General features: G+C 39.6%; 2 protein-coding genes across 3 annotated transcripts in view; one reads left to right on the top strand and one right to left on the bottom strand.

Moving 5' to 3' along the window:
- gpx3 (glutathione peroxidase 3) overlaps window positions 1-18,113 on the bottom strand; it is a 257,310-nt gene that overhangs the window by 85,080 nt on the left and 154,117 nt on the right. The window lies entirely within an intron of this gene.
- On the top strand, window positions 3,136-18,030 carry rmnd5b (required for meiotic nuclear division 5 homolog B). 2 transcript variants are annotated; one of them, XM_060886613.1, is made up of 10 exons: window positions 3,136-3,268; window positions 5,460-5,660; window positions 6,456-6,598; window positions 7,507-7,644; window positions 7,755-7,855; window positions 7,942-8,108; window positions 9,744-9,909; window positions 11,092-11,194; window positions 12,775-12,929; window positions 16,612-18,030. In XM_060886613.1, exons 2-10 carry the CDS (start codon window positions 5,522-5,524, stop codon window positions 16,673-16,675), a joined length of 1,176 nt encoding a protein of 391 aa, XP_060742596.1. In that variant the 5' UTR covers window positions 3,136-3,268; window positions 5,460-5,521; the 3' UTR covers window positions 16,676-18,030. The 2 variants fall into 2 exon arrangements, with proteins under 2 accessions (XP_060742596.1, XP_060742595.1); XM_060886612.1 differs by having other exon boundaries at window positions 3,192-3,272.

Here is an 18,113-nt window from a genome sequence, read left to right as displayed (position 1 = left end):
AGGACCCTGTTTGTAGAATTCACTTCGGCCATTAACACCATCATACCAATGCTCCTCCAGAACAAACTAACCCAGCTCTCTGTTCCTACCTCTCTCTGTCAGTGGATCACCAGCTTTATGATAAATCGGCAGCAGCTAGTGAGACAATTTTGAGACAAGGTTGTGTTCTCTCCCAACTGCTCTTCTCCATATACGCCAAAGGTTGCACCTATAATGACCCCTCTGTCAAGCTCCTGAAGTTCGTGGATGGCACTACAGTCATCAGCCTCATCAGAGACAACAACGTGAAGCTCAATACACTCAAAACAGTGGAGATGAGTTTGGACTTCAGGAGAAACCTGAAATCCCCTGCACTCCCCCAATGGCTGTGGCTGCAGTGAAGGCTTTTAAGTTTCTGGGCTCCACCATCTCCCAGGACCTAAAGTGGGACACCAATTGTCAACACTGTTAAAAAGGACTAACAAAGGATGTACTTTGTAAGGATGTACTGAGGAAGTTTAACCTGCCGCAGGAGCTGCTGAAACAGTTCTACTCAACCGTCATCGCGTCTGTTCTGTGCTCATCAGTAACTGTGGTTTGACTCAGTAACAAAATCAGACATCAGAAGACTACAGAGAACGGTTCGGACTGCTGAAAGGATTATTTCTGTTCCCCTGCCCACCCTTCAAGAACTGTATATATCCAGAGTGAGGAAAAGAGCTCAGAAAATCACTCTGGATCACTCACATCCAATTTTTGAGCTTTTACCATCTGGCTGGCACTACAGAGCCCCAAACACCAGCACAACCAGACACAAGAACAGATTCTTTCCCCAGGCAATCAACCTTATGAACAGTTAAATGTTCCCCATTACGCAATAACAATGTGCAATAACCTTACATTTAATTGTTACCATCTCCATCCTAGTTCATACCTGCATCTCATTCTATTCTATTAAATTCTATTCCATTCTATCATATATAGCACTACTGTACATGCAATTAAATTATTTTTTTTTTCTTTTCTTTTTTTTTTTTTTTACATATGCGTATGTTTTTTGTATTCTCATCTTGTTGTCTCTGTGTACTGGAAGCATATGTGACACTAAAACAAATTCCTTGTATGCACAAGATAATGCGAGCTTGGTAATAAAGCTTTTTCTGATTCTAATTCTGAAAACAAAGCTAACTTGCTACGTAGCATTCCATTTAATTCAAAAGGTATAAAAATTCTGTTCTGTTTCTGTTCTATTCCAACAGCCATGTGTCATCTGTGGAGGCCTTCAAGTTTCTGGTCATTACCATTTCCCAAGACCTGAAATGGGAGTCCAACATAAACTCCATCATTAAAAAGGCCTAGCAGAGGATGTACTTTCTACATCAATTAAGGAAGTTTGGTCTGCCACAGTGGCTGTTGGTGCTGTTCTACACTGCAGTCATTGAATCTGTCCTGTGCAAATACATCCATCACCATCTGGTTTGGTGCAGCAACAAAACAGGACAGGAACAGACTGCAATGCACAAATAATTGTTGCCCCCCTGCCCATTCCCCAGGACTTGTACCATACAAGAATCATAAACCAGGAAGGAAAAATCACTAGTGACCCTTTGCACCCTGGACACAACCTCTTTCAGCTCACCATAATTATATTACAACTCACCATAATTATATTCCCTGCTTCATATCTATAAGTACTGCATTATCAGAACTGTCAGTCATCACATCATCTGTATATGTTACACACACTACTGCTGTATATTGTACAAAAAGAATAATATTGCACAATACTGTTATTTGCACTACCGTGCACTTCTTACGGAAAGACGTCTTGTCTTGTTATTTATGTGTGTATTGTTTTGTCTTGTATAGTATAGTGTTATTTATGTGTGTATTGTTTTGTCTTGTATAGTATAGTGTTATTTATGTCTGTATTGTGTTGTCTTGTATAGTATAGTGTTATTTATGTCTGTATTGTGTTGTCTTGTATAGTATAGTGTTATTTATGTCTGTATTGTGTTGTCTTGTATAGTATAGTGTTATTTATGTGTGTATTGTGTTATCTTGTATAGTATAGTGTTATTTATGTGTGTATTGTTTTGTCTTGTATAGTATAGTGTTATTTATGTGTGTATTGTTTTGTCTTGTACAGTATAGTGTTATTTATGTCTGTATTGTGTTGTCTTGTATAGTATAGTGTTATTTATGTATGTATTGTTTTGTCTTGTATAGTATAGTGTTATTTATGTGTGTATTGTTTTGTCTTGTACAGTATAGTGTTATTTATGTCTGTATTGTGTTGTCTTGTATAGTATAGTGTTATTTATGTCTGTATTGTGTTGTCTTGTATAGTATAGTGTTATTTATGTATGTATTGTTTTGTCTTGTATAGTATAGTGTTATTTATGTGTGTATTGTTTTGTCTTGTATAGTATAGTGTTATTTATGTCTGTATTGTGTTGTCTTGTATAGTATAGTGTTATTTATGTCTGTATTGTGTTGTCTTGTATAGTATAGTGTTATTTATGTATGTATTGTGTTGTCTTGTATAGTATAGTGTTATTTATGTCTGTATTGTGTTGTCTTGTATAGTATAGTGTTATTTATGTGTGTATTGTTTTGTCTTGTATAGTATAGTGTTATTTATGTCTGTATTGTGTTGTCTTGTATAGTATAGTGTTATTTATGTCTGTATTGTGTTGTCATGTATAGTATAGTGTTATTTATGTCTGTATTGTGTTGTCTTGTATAGTATAGTGTTATTTATGTCTGTATTGTGTTGTCTTGTATAGTATAGTGTTATTTATGTCTGTATTGTGTTGTCTTGTACAGTATAGTGTTATTTATGTCTGTATTGTGTTGTCTTGTATAGTATAGTGTTATTTATGTCTGTATTGTGTTGTCTTGTATAGTATAGTGTTATTTATGTCAGTACTTTTGAAAGTCACAAACAGCTGAAACCAGATCCCTTGTGTGTGTCCACACACTTGGCCAATAAACCGATTCTGATTCTGATTCTGTTTCTCACAGTGCAAAAGAAAAGCCGTTCATCCTCCTGCTCAGTAGAAGGCAGTAAGGTTAGCAAACGAGCCGAAATGACCGGCTGAACTCCAAATTGCGTCTTGCGTCCTACATCATCGCCCTCTGTGTGCGTAAGGACGCATTAGATCATGTGCACTACGTAGTGCACTCGGTGTGTGATTGGTTGTGATTTTAATGCGGTCCGTGTAGAAAAGGCTCTTCCTGTTTCCAGGGGACGTCTGGTGGAGGATTGCTGCTGCTACAACAACAGGCGAGTACGTTTTGTTTTATTGGGTTTTTTTTTTAACCTTCTCGTTGCAAATAAGTTATGAAACGTCTTTTGATTTCACAATGCAATCCCACAGATGTCATTTACACCCGTTGTCAGTCTGTTATCTTTTAAAAAAGACCCATTTTCTCTTCTCAAATCCTTTAACTAGCGAACTGTTGTTTGTCCTGATTAGCCTGCTAGCATAGCTCAATGCTCATGTTTGTTTTGGTCTCTGTGTTTGTTTTCATTATCACTTCCATGTGTTTTATTATGATATCACAACTCACAAGTAATCCTTGTTATATGTGTTAGTTTACAAAAACGTGGTTTTGTTTATGGAGAAGTTTTAGTGGCTAAATTACAAAGCTGGCCTCTTGTTTATTATTGAATTCAGACTCTGTTCTGTTCTGTTCAGCTCGGAATGGCAAAAAAATAAATAAATAATAAACTTCTTTTATTTTAAATGAAGAGTAAATAAGACTGCGACTTATATATATATATATATATATGTGTATGTATGTATGTATGTATATATATGTATATGTATGTATATGTATGTATGTAGAAAGTGATAGCAATAATAAATAAAAAAGAAATAAATGATTAGTAGTAAGTTAGATGAATCATTTTTGAGCTTGTATATTTAAAAGAAAACAACTGTGTGTGTGTGTGTGTGTGTGTGTGTGTGTACATACAAGGTATATATAAAGAAATAAAATGAAAAAGTTTCAAATGAAACAACCTCTATATGTGTGTGTATGTATATGTGTGTGTGTGTGTGTGTGTGTGTGTGTGTATATATATATATATATATATATATATATATATATATATATATATATATATATATATATACTCACACATTAGCTAATAATGTGTATACATATATACAAGGTATATTGTTTGTGTGTTTGTATATGTATAAAGAAATAAAATGCAAAAGCTCAAATGAAAGGTAATTTGGTCATCAGTGTAGTAAAAAAACCCAAACACAAAGTAAGAGAAAGTGAGATGTTATGAGTGCAGATGTTTCCATATGTGTATTGTACTTAAGGTTGATGTGATGTGGCCAGAAGCCAAGCAGAGCAACTGTTACAACCTCATAGTTGATTATTTTCCTGTAATTGTGCTTCCTGAAGTGTTTTATTTCATTTAAAGAACTGTGACTTGTCGATGATCGGAGTTTACAGTGTTTGTCGTGTTTATTTATTTGTTTTAATGTTGTGAAAACCTTTAACACAAGTTAGTTTTTGTTGTCACTTGTTATCACAGCCATAAACAGTCTCACCAACAATTTCTCTGTTTTTAATCTCTTAATAAAAGATAAATGCATAATAAGTCTATAATAAGTAAAGAATTCAGCATCTCTGTAGTTTAATGTATGATTAAAAAGCAGATAATTATTAAGTCTGTATAAGTAAAATTTTTTTGATCCGGTAGTTGAGGAAGCCTCACAAAGCCGCGTTGCAGGTATACCACACTGAGTTACATCAGACCAGAGACTCAACTTGGTTAGTTGGTTAGAGACTGATTTGACGAGAGCAGTGGCTTCGAACACTGATGTAATCACGCAAGTTGAAGCTTTGAAAACTGATCTGTTTGAGAGTGCTTAGAAGGAGAAGGAGGTGAGAAAGACTAAGCTCAGGAGGGAGGGTAAGCGAGAGTGTGCAAAAGTGTGAGAAGAACAGATAAGGGCAGAGATGTGGAGGGGGTGGTGAGAGAAAACTAGACATGACGAGAGAGGGAGAGGAAAAGTACAAGAGTGTGCATAAAGGAAGAACAGAAATAAGTGAAGAAGGACAAGGAGGTTGAGAGAAACAAGTGAAAAGGGAGAGAAGGCAGGAACAAGAGGGTTGGAACCAGGAGAACTAAATTCTTAACAATTCACAAAACTTTTAAAGGGCACAATAAACTTTAGAATATACCACATATAAGAAATAACATGAGGGATAAAATCCCACTGCACAATGATCACCAGATTGTATCTGGTTCAATTAAATGACTGGTGCAGGTCATGTTATTATTTATAAAGAATCAGAGCCACATCGTGTTTGTGTTTGATGGCGGTATGAAGAACTTCAGTGTTTTGTTTTTTTTGTTTGTTTTTTGTTATTATAACACAATACAGTCTGAAGCTCAAAACAGAATCATGCTGTGAGTGTAAAGTGTGTGCGTCGTTTGTGTTTTATAGGTGCCGTCCTCCTCGCTCCCGCCGTATGTGTGATCGTGTGACCGTGAACGAGTGACAGAGCCATGGAGCAGTGTGCATGTGTGGAGCGAGAGCTGGAGAAGGTGCTGCACCGGTTCGTAGCGTACGGACACCAGTCAGAGGAACGTCTCGATGAGCTGCTGAGGAATGTGTGTGAGCTGCGCAGCCAGCTGGTCACCTTCGGTAAGTGCCAGAAAGAAGGGGCAGTTATACACTCACTGGCCGTTTTAATAGGAACACATCGAACATCTGAAGCATGTGGGAAGAACCTAATGTAGCAGGGTTGGCTGCTTTTTGGAGTGTTTCACAAACTGCTGATCTCTGCAAACATAAAAGCTTTATTGATGTAAGAAGTGCGAGGCCAGAACGGACAATCCGCCACGTCACTCAAACAACCACTGTTTACAACCGTGGTGAGCTGAACAGCATCTCAGAATGCATGAATCCACACCAAGAACACTAAAAATGTCTAAAAATAGAAGCCGGATATGCCGACTGCCCTTTACTGTAAATATTTGAAAGTTTGGGTCAGTGACTTGTGTTCCAGGCTTATTTGGCAGTGGGACAAAGGGGGCAACAGAGAGCAGGACCAGTTACAGGGGCTTTCATTTAAGCAGTGTTCTGCTGTGTTCTCCTCTTCCTCTTCACTGCGGTTCTTTAGGCAAGTGAGAACAGTGACGGCACAATGATGGCAGAGTTAGTGTGCTTAGTAACTCTGTAAGTAACTCTCTGGATATTTGACTGAATCAATTCCACTCGGAAGTGAATCGGACATGCCGTGTGTTTTGGGTTGCGCTGTGTATTTTTTTTTATTTGTTTATTTAGTAGCCAGAAACTGAGACAAAGGACCGAGCTGTAGTGCTGCACAAATATTCTGGAGATTTGGTCCAACAAACAATTCCGATCATTTACTTGTGTTTGTTAGGAGATCAACGACTTTAATCTTGTAACTATGGTGAGATCTTCTTTTCCTCTCAGGTGTACAGGATACAGATTTATCAGTGCTTTCTCAGACCATGGCGCAGTGCTGTAAGGAAATCAAGGAGACAGTGCAGATGCTCGCTTCTCGCCACAAGGACATCCATGGCAGTGTGTCCAAAGTGGGCAAAGCCATCGACAGAGTGAGTCTCTCCTCCTTCGAGTTATCTCTTATGAAGTCTTCCTTTCTTTTTTACTTGTGAAGGCTTGTCTGTCTGTCTGCTTGTCTGTCTGTCTGCTTGTCTGTCCCTGTCTGACTTTCCTGTCTGACTTTCTGTCTGTCTCTGTCTGACTTTCCTGTCTGACTTTCTGTCTGACTTTCTGTCTGCTTGTCTGTATGTCTCTCTGTCTGACCCTGTCTGCTTGTCTGTTTGTCTGCTTGTCTGCTTGTCTGTTTGTCTGCTTGTCTGCTTGTCTGTTTGTCTGCTTGTCTGCTTGTCTGTTTGTCTGCTTGTCTGTTTGTCTGCTTGTCTGCTTGTCTGTTTGTCTGCTTGTCTGCTTGTCTGCTTGTCTGTCTCTCTGTCTGACTTTCTGTCTGCTTGTCTGTCTGACTTTCTGTCTGCTTGTCTGTCTGTCTGTCTGTCTCTCTGTCTGCTTGTCTGTCTGTGTGTCTCTCTGTCTGCTTGTCTGTCTGTCTGTCTCTCTCTGTCTGTCTGTCTGTCTCTCTGTCTGACTCTGTCTGCTTGTCTGTCTGTCTGTCTCTCTGTCTGACTCTGTCTGCTTGTCTGTCTCTCTGTCTGACTCTGTCTGCTTGTCTGTATGTCTCTCTGTCTGACCCTGTCTGCTTGACTGTCTGTCTGTCTGCTTGGCTCTCTATTTCTTTTTTTTGTCTGTGTTTCTAATTTACATCAGTGTCTCTGTAGTTTTCTCTTGACTCATGATTTCATTTTGTTACCTTTTTTTTGTTTATTGTTGGCTACTTATGATAGTCTTTCAGCTATTTTTATTTTCTTTGATCAGTTAAAACTTCTCTAATATAAATTAATTCCAATTTATAATACAAGTTGTTTGTCTTGCTAAACGTTGTGTAACGAGACTTTATGCTCTGCAGAACTTCGACGCAGAGGTGAGCGCCGTAGTAGCCGAGACGGTGTGGGACTCATCAGAGAAGCAGAGGAACCTCAGTGAGACCATCGTGGAGCACCTCTACCGACAGGGCATGCTGAGCGTTGCTGAAGACCTCTGTCAGGTACAGCTCTGTATCCTGGCTTTACACTGCTGCATGCATGGGGTTAAGATTACGGCTGCTGTAAAGTGCTGGTTTGTGTAAACTAACTTATTCGCCTTTGCTCATGGCAGGAGTCGGGTGTGGTCATCGACATGAGCATGAAGCAACCGTTTCTGGAGCTCAACCGCATTCTAGAGGCTTTACGGATGCAGGACCTCCGGCCAGCGTTAGAGTGCGTTTCACAACGTGTGTGTGTGATGGAAGTGAAGAGGGCTTCGTTACCATGTTTAGTTATTCTGTGTGTTTTGTCTGTCCCAGATGGGCTGTGACGAATCGACAGAGGTTGCTGGATCTGAACAGTAGTCTGGAATTCAAGCTACACCGGCTCTACTTCATCAGCCTGCTGAACGGAGGTGTGGAAAACCAGCTGGAGGCTCTGCACTACGCTCGTCACTTCCAGCCATTCGCTGCACAGCATCAGAGAGGTGAGACAACGAGAAATAAACATCACAGCAGCACGTCTCAGCTGCAGAATGCTAAGAAAAAATAATCTCCATCTTAAAATAATATTTATTTATATATTGTTATCTTAATAGGTTGCAGCGATTTATATATGATTATTAAACCTGTCATAGATGTAGTATTACTAGCTTTTTAACGCTAACACCTCAGTTCTTCCATCTCTGTCTCTCTCTCTCGACCTCTCTCTCTCGACCTCTCTCTCTCGACCTCTCTCTCTCTCTCTCTCGACCTCTCTCTCGACCTCTCTCTCTCTCTCTCTCTCGACCTCTCTCTCTCTCGACCTCTCTCTCGAGACCTCTCTCTCTCTCTCTCGAGACCTCTCTCTCTCTCTCTCTCTCTCTCTCTCTCTCTCTCTCTCGAGACCTCTCTCTCTCTCGAGACCTCTCTCGAGACCTCTCTCTCTCTCGAGACCTCTCTCTCTCTCGAGACCTCTCTCTCTCTCGAGACCTCTCTCTCTCTCTCGAGACCTCTCTCTCTCTCTCGAGACCTCTCTCTCTCTCGAGACCTCTCTCTCTCTCGAGACCTCTCTCTCTCTCTCTCTCTCTCTCTCTCTCTCTCTCTCTCTCGACCTCTCTCTCTCTCTCTCGACCTCTCTCGACCTCTCTCTCTCTCTCGACCTCTCTCTCTCTCTCGACCTCTCTCTCTCTCTCGACCTCTCTCTCTCTCTCGACCTCTCTCTCTCTCGACCTCTCTCTCTCTCTCTCGCGACCTCTCCCTCTCTCTCTCTCTCTCTCTCTCTCTCTCTCTCTCTCTCTCTCTCTCTCTCTCTCGAGACCTCTCTCTCGACCTCTCTCGAACCTCTCTCTCTCTCGAACCTCTCCACCTCTCTCTCTCCACCTCTCTCTCCACCTCTCTCTCAACCTCTCTCTCTCCACCTCCCTCTCTCTCTCCACCTCTCTCTCCACCTCCCTCTCTCTCTCTCTCTCCACCTCCCTCTCTCTCTCCACCTCCCTCTCTCTCTCCACCTCCCTCTCTCTCGCCACCTCTCTCTCTCTCTCTCTCCACCTCTCTCTCTCTCCACCTCTCTCTCTCTCCACCTCTCTCTCTCTCTCTCTCTCCACCTCTCTCTCTCTCTCCACCTCTCTCTCTCTCTCGACCTCTCTCTCTCTCGAACCTCTCTCTCTCGACCTCCCTCTCTCTCTCCACCTCTCTCTCCACCTCCCTCTCTCTCTCGCCACCCCTCTCTCTCACTCTCCACCACTCTCTCTCTCTCTCTCGCCACCTCTCTCTCTGTTTGCCTGTCTGTTGCTTTGTCTCTTTCACTGTCTGTCTGTCCCTGTGACTGAGCATGTGCTATAGCAACAATAACATTACAACGAGTGCATTAATAAAACCCAGTCATCAGTTTTACAGCAGGGGAAACCGACCGATCCGTGCTGTTGTACACAAATAATCTACACATTCTCACCAATCAGATTTGAGAATTCGACTGCACTTTGATATAACATCAAATCAGACAACACGGATGCCAGTATTTGAGAATGAGATTTAGAGATTGAGGCGCTGTCTCTATCCTTTGGAATATTTGTCATACATTGTCTCAGTAATCTAGTTCTGTCTGTGTGGGTTACTGTCTGCTTCACCTGTCGTTCGTGTAGATATCCAAGTTTTAATGGGCAGCCTGGTTTACCTGCGTAACGGCATCGAGAACTCTCCATACCGAAGTCTGCTCGAGACCAACCAGTGGGCCGAGATCTGTAACATCTTCACCCGGGACGCCTGCGCCCTGCTCGGCCTGTCTGTAGAGTCTCCGCTCAGCGTCAGGTCAGTCACGTTCTTCTGTATTACATTAACTGCATTAGAGCTGGACCATATGACCAATATATCATGATGTATATCTGTATCACTGTATTGGTTTACTAACAAGTGGCTCGCAAAACGGCATTTAATAAAAAAAAAAAAAAAAAAAGTAAAATTATTAAATAAAAATAATTTCCAGTTAAATTGAGAAATTCTATTTTTTTTTTTTAGTTTGTCAATAATAAATTGATCATTTATGTTAAATCTGTACTGAATTTTTACAATGATCAATTATTTAATATTGTTTACTAATTGTTTAGAAATAAAGTTAAATAATAGCGTATTGTGGCACACTTGATCACAATATGTGTATTATGTTGTATGTCTTTTTATTAAGTAATTGATGTATCGCATTTAAAGGGGATGAATTTAATACAGTTAATAATAGCCGTTATTAATAGCTAATATTTACCACCAGTAGTAGTAATAATGTAATAAATGTTTTAGATTTTATATTTACATGTAAATGTAATAAAACAATATGTAACTGTCTCAGCTTCTTTTTAACTCCCAGCCTCTTTTTTTTTTATACAGCAGCTCATATTAATGATGATGATTATCATCATCGTTCTTATTATTTCTGTGCTGCTAACTGCAGTTTAACTCCGTTTTCTCCTGTAAGTGAAGCGCACTCTGTTATGAATCGCTGATCTTAGTCAGCAGCAGAGGAAAGTTCAGCAGGGCTCCGGAGCAGTAGGTGGAGGGACGCATCATTCCTCCGCTCACATACCTGTGGGATTTCTCACTGATCCACTGAGAAACTCCATGATATCTGTTTAATGTTTCAGGCTTGTAGGTTTTCCTTAGAACAGTGATTCATTTAGCAGATGAATAACTTATTAAACATAAAGCATGGCTGTAAAAATGACTAGAAGAAAATGCCAGTGACCCCTTTTTTCTTTACTTATCTCGATTCTTGTATTAAAATTTTTTTTATTTTATTAGTATTTGTTTAATATTTAGTATCAGCTGATATCCTTGTATAACTACCTGTTTTTTTTCTTTCATTTTTTATAAAATATTAAAGTATTATATAATAACATTTTTTAATTAATAGTGTGTGCATGTCTGTCTGTTTGTGTGCGTGTCTCTGTGTGTGCGTGGGTTTTTTTTTCTTCTTCTTTTTCCCCGTTTTTTCTTCCTCAGTTTTGCGTCAGGTTGCATGGCCCTGCCTGTGTTGATGAACATTAAGCAGGTTATCGAGCAGAGGCAGTGTAGTGGTGTCTGGACACACAAGGACGAGCTGCCTGTAAGTGACACACTCACTCTCTTATTCTCACTCTTACACACACACACACACTCTCTCTCTCTCACTCACTCACTCACTCACTCTCTTATTCTCACACACGTACCCACACACTCACTCTCTTATTCTCACACACGTACCCACACACTCACTCTCTTATTCTCACACACGTACCCACACACTCACTCTCTTATTCTCACACACTTACACACACTCTCTCTCACTCACTCACTCACTCACTCTCTTATTCTCACACACTTACACACACACACACTCTCTCTCTCTCACTCACTCACTCACTTTCTTATTCTCACACACGTACCCACACACTCACTCTCTTATTCTCACACACTTACACACACTCTCTCTCACTCACTCACTCTCTTATTCTCACACACTTACACACACACACACACTCTCTCTCTCTCACTCACTCACTCACTTTCTTATTCTCACACACGTACCCACACACTCACTCTCTTATTCTCACACACGTACCCACACACTCACTCTCTTATTCTCACACACGTACCCACACACTCACTCTCTTATTCTCACACACTTACACACACTCTCTCTCACTCACTCACTCACTCACTCTCTTATTCTCACACACTTACACACACTCTCACTCACTCACTCACTCTCTTATTCTCGCACACGTACCCACACACTCTCTCTCTTTTTCTCACTCACACTCTCTCTCTTTTTTTCACACACACACTCTTTTTCTCACACACTTATTCTCACTCATTCACTCGTGCACATACACTCACGTTTGACTTGTTTTTATCAGTCATTCACGCCCACTCAGTTCTCAGTTTTGTCTGTTGGTGTCGTGATCATGTTTTACTGAAGGTCGACGTACGAATCTGGTCTGTCTGAAGATTGTGCTTTGAACTAACCGTACACGACAGTACATGCCTCCTCTCGGTCTATTATAAAAGGAAAATATTTTGAGTTCGATGATATGAAATAACTTCTGTCCATGTGTTTTATTAAACCAGTGTTTGTGTCTTGTTATTGTTCATTTCTTTAATTAAGGAATTTCAAAGATTGCGTAGAAACACATGAACCGATAAACAGGTCAACACACAAATCTAACACTTTATGGCTAATTTTACTGATGATTAGTGACAGTCGGTAGCCACGTCTAAAGTGATGACTGGAGATTATCAATAAACCTCGAGGTTGTTTGTAGATGAAACATCTGCTGCAGCTTTCTTGTGCACAGGTACCTTGTTGTCTTATATTAGATGTGTAAGCCTTTTTATTCCTCCCAAACCTTTTTTTTTTTCATCCTTCTTTCCCTGTATTTGGATACGTTTCAGACGCAAATAGGCCCCAAGTAAGCTGGCAAGCATGGCCGGTTCTTCTGCACAAGAGAAATGAAGCTATTTTTAGTGATGGGGTTATTTCTATCTTTTGAATCGCACGTAGCTGCGGAACCTGATTAGTGCTAAGACTGAAAATGTCCTTATAATTTAGATCAAGCAGTACTGTAAAGGAAATGGTGAACGTCAGAATGTCAATGCCAGGAGACTTTGGACAAGGTTAATGTTTTTGTCTGTGTTTGTGTGCAGATTGAAATAGACCTGGGGAAAAAGTGCTGGTATCACTCTGTGTTTGCGTGTCCCATCCTGAGGCAGCAGACTTCAGAGAGTAACCCACCCATGAAGCTCATCTGCGGTCACGTCATCTCCAGAGACGCCCTGAACAAACTCACCAACGCTGGAAAGTAGGTGCTCACCGTATACAAGAACAGCTGGCAGGATATTTACACTTCTTTATAAATGTTGAACTTGTGATATACGTATTTGCTTTAATGCATAAAATAAAATATTGGCGCTTCTTTGTGAGAGAGACCTAGGGCTGCAAAATTCTGGGAATTTTCAAGGCTGCTAACTTTCCATGGAAATTAACGGGAATATATGGAAATAAACTGGGAATTTAAAAAAAAAAATGCAGAGTTGCCTATAACAAGGAACTTAAATGTAGTTATAAAAATCTTAACAGCATAATTTTGTTTAAAACAACAAGATTTAATGCAATTTAAGTTGAATTTGTTCCCTGTGTTCCTCGGTCACTTGCACACAGCACACTGCTTACTGGAGGGCCATTGAGGCCAAACCCTCTGCATGTACTTATATTCTTCCATAACATGCACAGTAACACTTTATTTTAGGGTCATTTAACTAGTTGCTTATTAGCATGAATATTAATAGAATATTGGCTATTTATTATTATTTATTAAGCACATATTAATGCCTTATTCTACATTCTTAATTGTACCCAATACCTAAACCTAATAACTACCTTAATAATATTAAACCTTAATAATAACTCATAATAAGCATTAAATTACAGGGTTCCCACGCGTCCTGGAAATCCTGGAAAATTTATGACCAATGTTCCAGTCCTGGAAAACACATGGAAAATGAAAGAAAACATAAATTGTCCTGGAAAAAATCTTGTTGTCCTGGAAAATGATTATTTTTAAATAGTGATGCTCCGATTGATCGGCCACCGATCATGATCGGCCGATATTGACTAAAAATAGCTAGATCGGTGAACCCCAAAAGCGCTGATCAAAAAAGCCGATCACGTGACGTAAATTACTCGCGCGACTTTTTCACACGTGCATGCACGCGCACAGGTAAACAACAGCAGAGCAGCACTTACCAGTGGCAACATGAGTTCTCCCGTCTGGAAGTTTTTCCAAAGTGTCCGATAAAGACGTAAAGTTAGCCGTTTGCAATGTATGTCGTGATGAAATCCCTCGAGGTGGAAGCAAGCAACGGCATTTTAATACCAATAACATGATTAGGCATCTTAGAACACGCCATACAAATGAATATGCAGAGTACGAGAAACTAAACCAGCCGAAGCCAACAACATCCCCATCCCTCAACCAGCCGACTGTGAGTGATGCATTTAAACTAGTAGTGATGTGAGTGTGAGTGATGCCTTTTATGATTGAGACATGAAGGATTTTGTACTCTGTGTTAGTAGGCCGAGGCCCAACATGTTTTGGTCCGAAACATTTTGTGGCCAATTGTTTAATTTTAATATATTAAAAATTTTATTTACATTTTACAAGTAGCCTGGGCCTTTGTAACCTCATACCATCCCAAGTTCATCTGTTTGGTAACTACCTGCTTGGCCTCGTTGTTTCTCTGCCTTGTTATTTAGAAAGGATGGCATTGGCTTACAGTAGCTTTCATTATTTTATTTTTTGGATCTGATGTAGTTGGTTCCTCAACTACATCAGACGTTCATAATAATAACAGAAAAAAACACTTGCCATAGTTTTGTCCTTTGTGGCAGTAGCCAGTTTTGGTGTAACAAGTTTTACATTTTGCTGCCAATTATAAAATGTAATCAGTGTATTAAGAGGCGACATCCTATTAAGCTGATCTGATGTGTGTTGGTCTGCCTGACCCCTCTTTGTTTGGAATAATTTTAAGTTACTCTGCCTTATTTGGGGAAGATGGCCTACAGTAGCTTTAAGTTCTCATTTTCTAAAATAAACACTCGGTGGTTCTTCAAGATCTTGACTGTAGCCTATTTCTACAGTTTTTTTCTCAATACAGTTAATTTAGAGTTAATTTCATTTCTAAAAATGGTGCTCTGCTAGATTATAGATAAAAGATTCCCATTCCTCTGCCATTCTGTGATCGGCAGTGATCGGCAATCGGCAGATCATGATCTTGGTGATCGGTGATCGACCCCAAAAATGCTGATCGGAGCATCTCTATTTTTAAATGTTCTTGATCATTTAAAGAACAGTTTACAACTGGTCGAAACAATTAGTAACAGAAAGCGCTCTGTTCAGGGACGCTGAGTTTTGACGGGTTTTTTGTTATGCTGTTTAATCTTGCTGTGACGGATGACGCTGGCGGTTTCAGGTGCTAGGAATGGTTTAAGTGCTCGAATGTTTTCAGCAAATGGTGACGGTAAGCAGGTTATATTAACCTTGTTAATCTGAATATCATGTGCAAGGGGAATGCACATCAAACTAAAGCATGCATGACGGCATTGGCCTGAGAAAGGAAAGGGTATTAATATGTGCGGTCTTTTTATTTTATAAATGTTGAAATTTCATTCACATGACAAATTGTCTTTAAAAGTATAGTTAAGTAATAGCCATAAAGTGTACGTTGTTTTTAAGACTTCTGGAGAGAACAAAATATTACTTTAGGCCGTGAATCTGTGATCCTTGTCTTTTTTGCTAAATTTGAAAAGTCCTGGAAAATGATCTCTGAAAAAGAGTGGGAACCCTGAATTAGCATTACCACATGCACAGATAATTCCTCTATATAAATCCTCAATAAAATAATGTTTATTACAATTAAGTTTGTTTATTACAAGCATAATAATGTTTATTATGCTTTTGTGTTACTCAATAAAATAATCAACTAAAGTTCTACTTACAATTAAATCAGTCAAGACGTCATTTTTAAAATTTGTATTACCTTACATGCACGTCTGCTTATGACCAAACAAAATGTTTATTTATGTTTGTGTGTGATATAGTTTATAATTATTTCCAAATAATTCCCATAAATTCCCGTAAAGTTTCCAATTTTGAATATTTCCAAAATTCCCCGGATTAAGTTCCCATGTAAAGTTTCCGGAGATTTACCGGAAACTTTCCGCCCCTTTGCAACCCTAGATAGACCACAGACTCTGTACTACATTTAACAATTATAAACTTTGTTTTTTATTAACTATAAATTATTAACACTAAATATAAATTTTAAATAACATATAATAATAAATAATAAAGTGCAAAACAACATTCAAAATTTTGCGGAAAAGCGTTTTATCAACTGGCTAGTTATTCTCCAGACAGTGACGGACCACGTCTCACTCATTTCGGCCGTGTGGCCCGTGTGGCCTCTCACAGTGTGAAGCGCGTCTGCGCTATTCTCCGAGATGCACTTGACGGCCTTTTGTGCAACGGAATTATTCTTTTTTTTGGGCGACCTAGTTAAGGCTGTAGGGTTTCCCAGCTTAGGCGGGCCGCCCGTACTGCAAAGTGCTGCGGGTAACCCTGACATGAATCACATGAATAATTTTGATTGTGTTAGAAATCATTCCAATACAGAAAACTTTATCACAATTGTGCTGTATTAATCTGTAAGTTAAAAAGACCTTTTGTATTTTAAATAATCTAGTTCTGGATTGAAATAACAGAAATAAACCCACAGCGAAGATGAAATGTTTGTCCCTTTTTTCCTCTAGACAAGTAAAAACAAGCAGATTGCTCTTTCATTTTCTTCGTTAGTTCGTTTATATTAAAAATCAATGTTTAGTAATAATTTCATCAGTATAATTGCTTTTACTGTGTGTATATTTGATGATCTTTCTCGCTTCTAATCATGATGTAACTCTGACGCTCGTTTTCGTCTCCGCAGGCTGAAGTGTCCGTACTGTCCGATGGAGCAGAACCCGTCGGACGCTAAACAGATTTACTTCTGACGTCCCGCGGCGGAGCAGATTAACACGTCGGAGGCTCCTCAGCGTGTCGGAGGCTCCTCTGATTGGCTGAGTTGGAATGATCTACGCTCACGGCCTTCTGCGGCGGCTCGAACCGTGGAGCCGCCCACACCCTTCCCTTCCTGAGTTTTTTAGTTGGCACAGGCCGGTTGTCATGACAACACACACCTGTAGATCTGAGTCAGTTAAGTGTGCATCACGAGGACAGAGCTCCATGGGTCATTCGCTCATATATGACACTCATTTATGACTCACAGGCTTTTATAAGTATGCAAGGTTTTTTTTTTTTTTCTTTCTCTCTCTCTCTCTCTCTCTCTCTCTCTCTCTCTCTCTCATCATTAATATGTTTTAATTTGACTTTTCAGTTCCTCTGTATGGTTTAGGAGAGTGTGGCGTATGCTTGTGAACAGGTGTGACCTTCCTACATCGTATGTTTTCACGGTTGCTTATTTACGAGATATTTAAACGACTATATTATAGAGGCTTTCAGCCAGTGTACATGACAGAAAGGCTTTTCAGCAAGTTTATTCACAGAGACTTATTCCTTGAGGCCAGGAGGAGTTGGGTGGAGTGTTTTGTTGTTGAAGAGAAACCTGTTATAAAGCGGATCGGCGCTACACTTCATGATGGTGTATTGATTAAAATAATAAAAAGAAAATGTTTAGACTGTCGGATGTCTGGTTAAAACGTCCGCGCTGCGAATCGTCGGAAACGCGAAGTGAGCAGCTTGATCCTGACGTCGGCTGATTCCTCGGAGTTATAGATATGTCTTGCTTTGTGTATATATTTAAGAAAATATTTAAAAGGGGACAAAAAAAAAGATACTACTGTGAACTGTGATTCTTTATATATTTTTTCCCACCCTCGATAGTCATCACCTCATCGACATGCTATAAAGTAACTCAGCGTAACACAGATCCTGTCATCCTGCTATGGATAGAGCAGTTTGTAATGCCTTAAAGAGATGACTGGCTCCATCAGGAAGTTACACCAACTGCACTGAACACTGACTGTTGGATGAGTTGCTCTGCTCTTAATCCTTTTTTAATGCAGGGGGAAATGTCTATTTCAGCCCTCAGGGTAATTAACATGATGAAATTGCTTCATGGTGTCTGTGTGTCTGTCTGTCTGTCTGTGTGTGTGACATGAATCTTAATGAAGCAATTCCACAACAATGATTTGTACACCATGTTTCCTTTACCACAGATGTAGAGGATCAACCAGGACATGTTTAATGTCTGAAGTTCTAACATTATCTTAATAAATCTGACCGGTGGCAAGATATCTGGTCCTTTACCTACATCAATAAACACATGTAGACTTTACAATACAGCTAATATCTGCACTCAATTGTATTTATTTATTTTTCTACCCCTCGTTAAAAGCTTTTAAAGGTGGTTTTTTTTTTTTTTTTTAAGTA

This window comes from Tachysurus vachellii, chromosome 14 (genome assembly GCF_030014155.1).
Source record: "Tachysurus vachellii isolate PV-2020 chromosome 14, HZAU_Pvac_v1, whole genome shotgun sequence".
Classification (NCBI taxonomy): Eukaryota; Metazoa; Chordata; class Actinopteri; order Siluriformes; family Bagridae; genus Tachysurus; species Tachysurus vachellii.
This window is presented reverse-complemented; position numbering and strand designations above follow the sequence as displayed.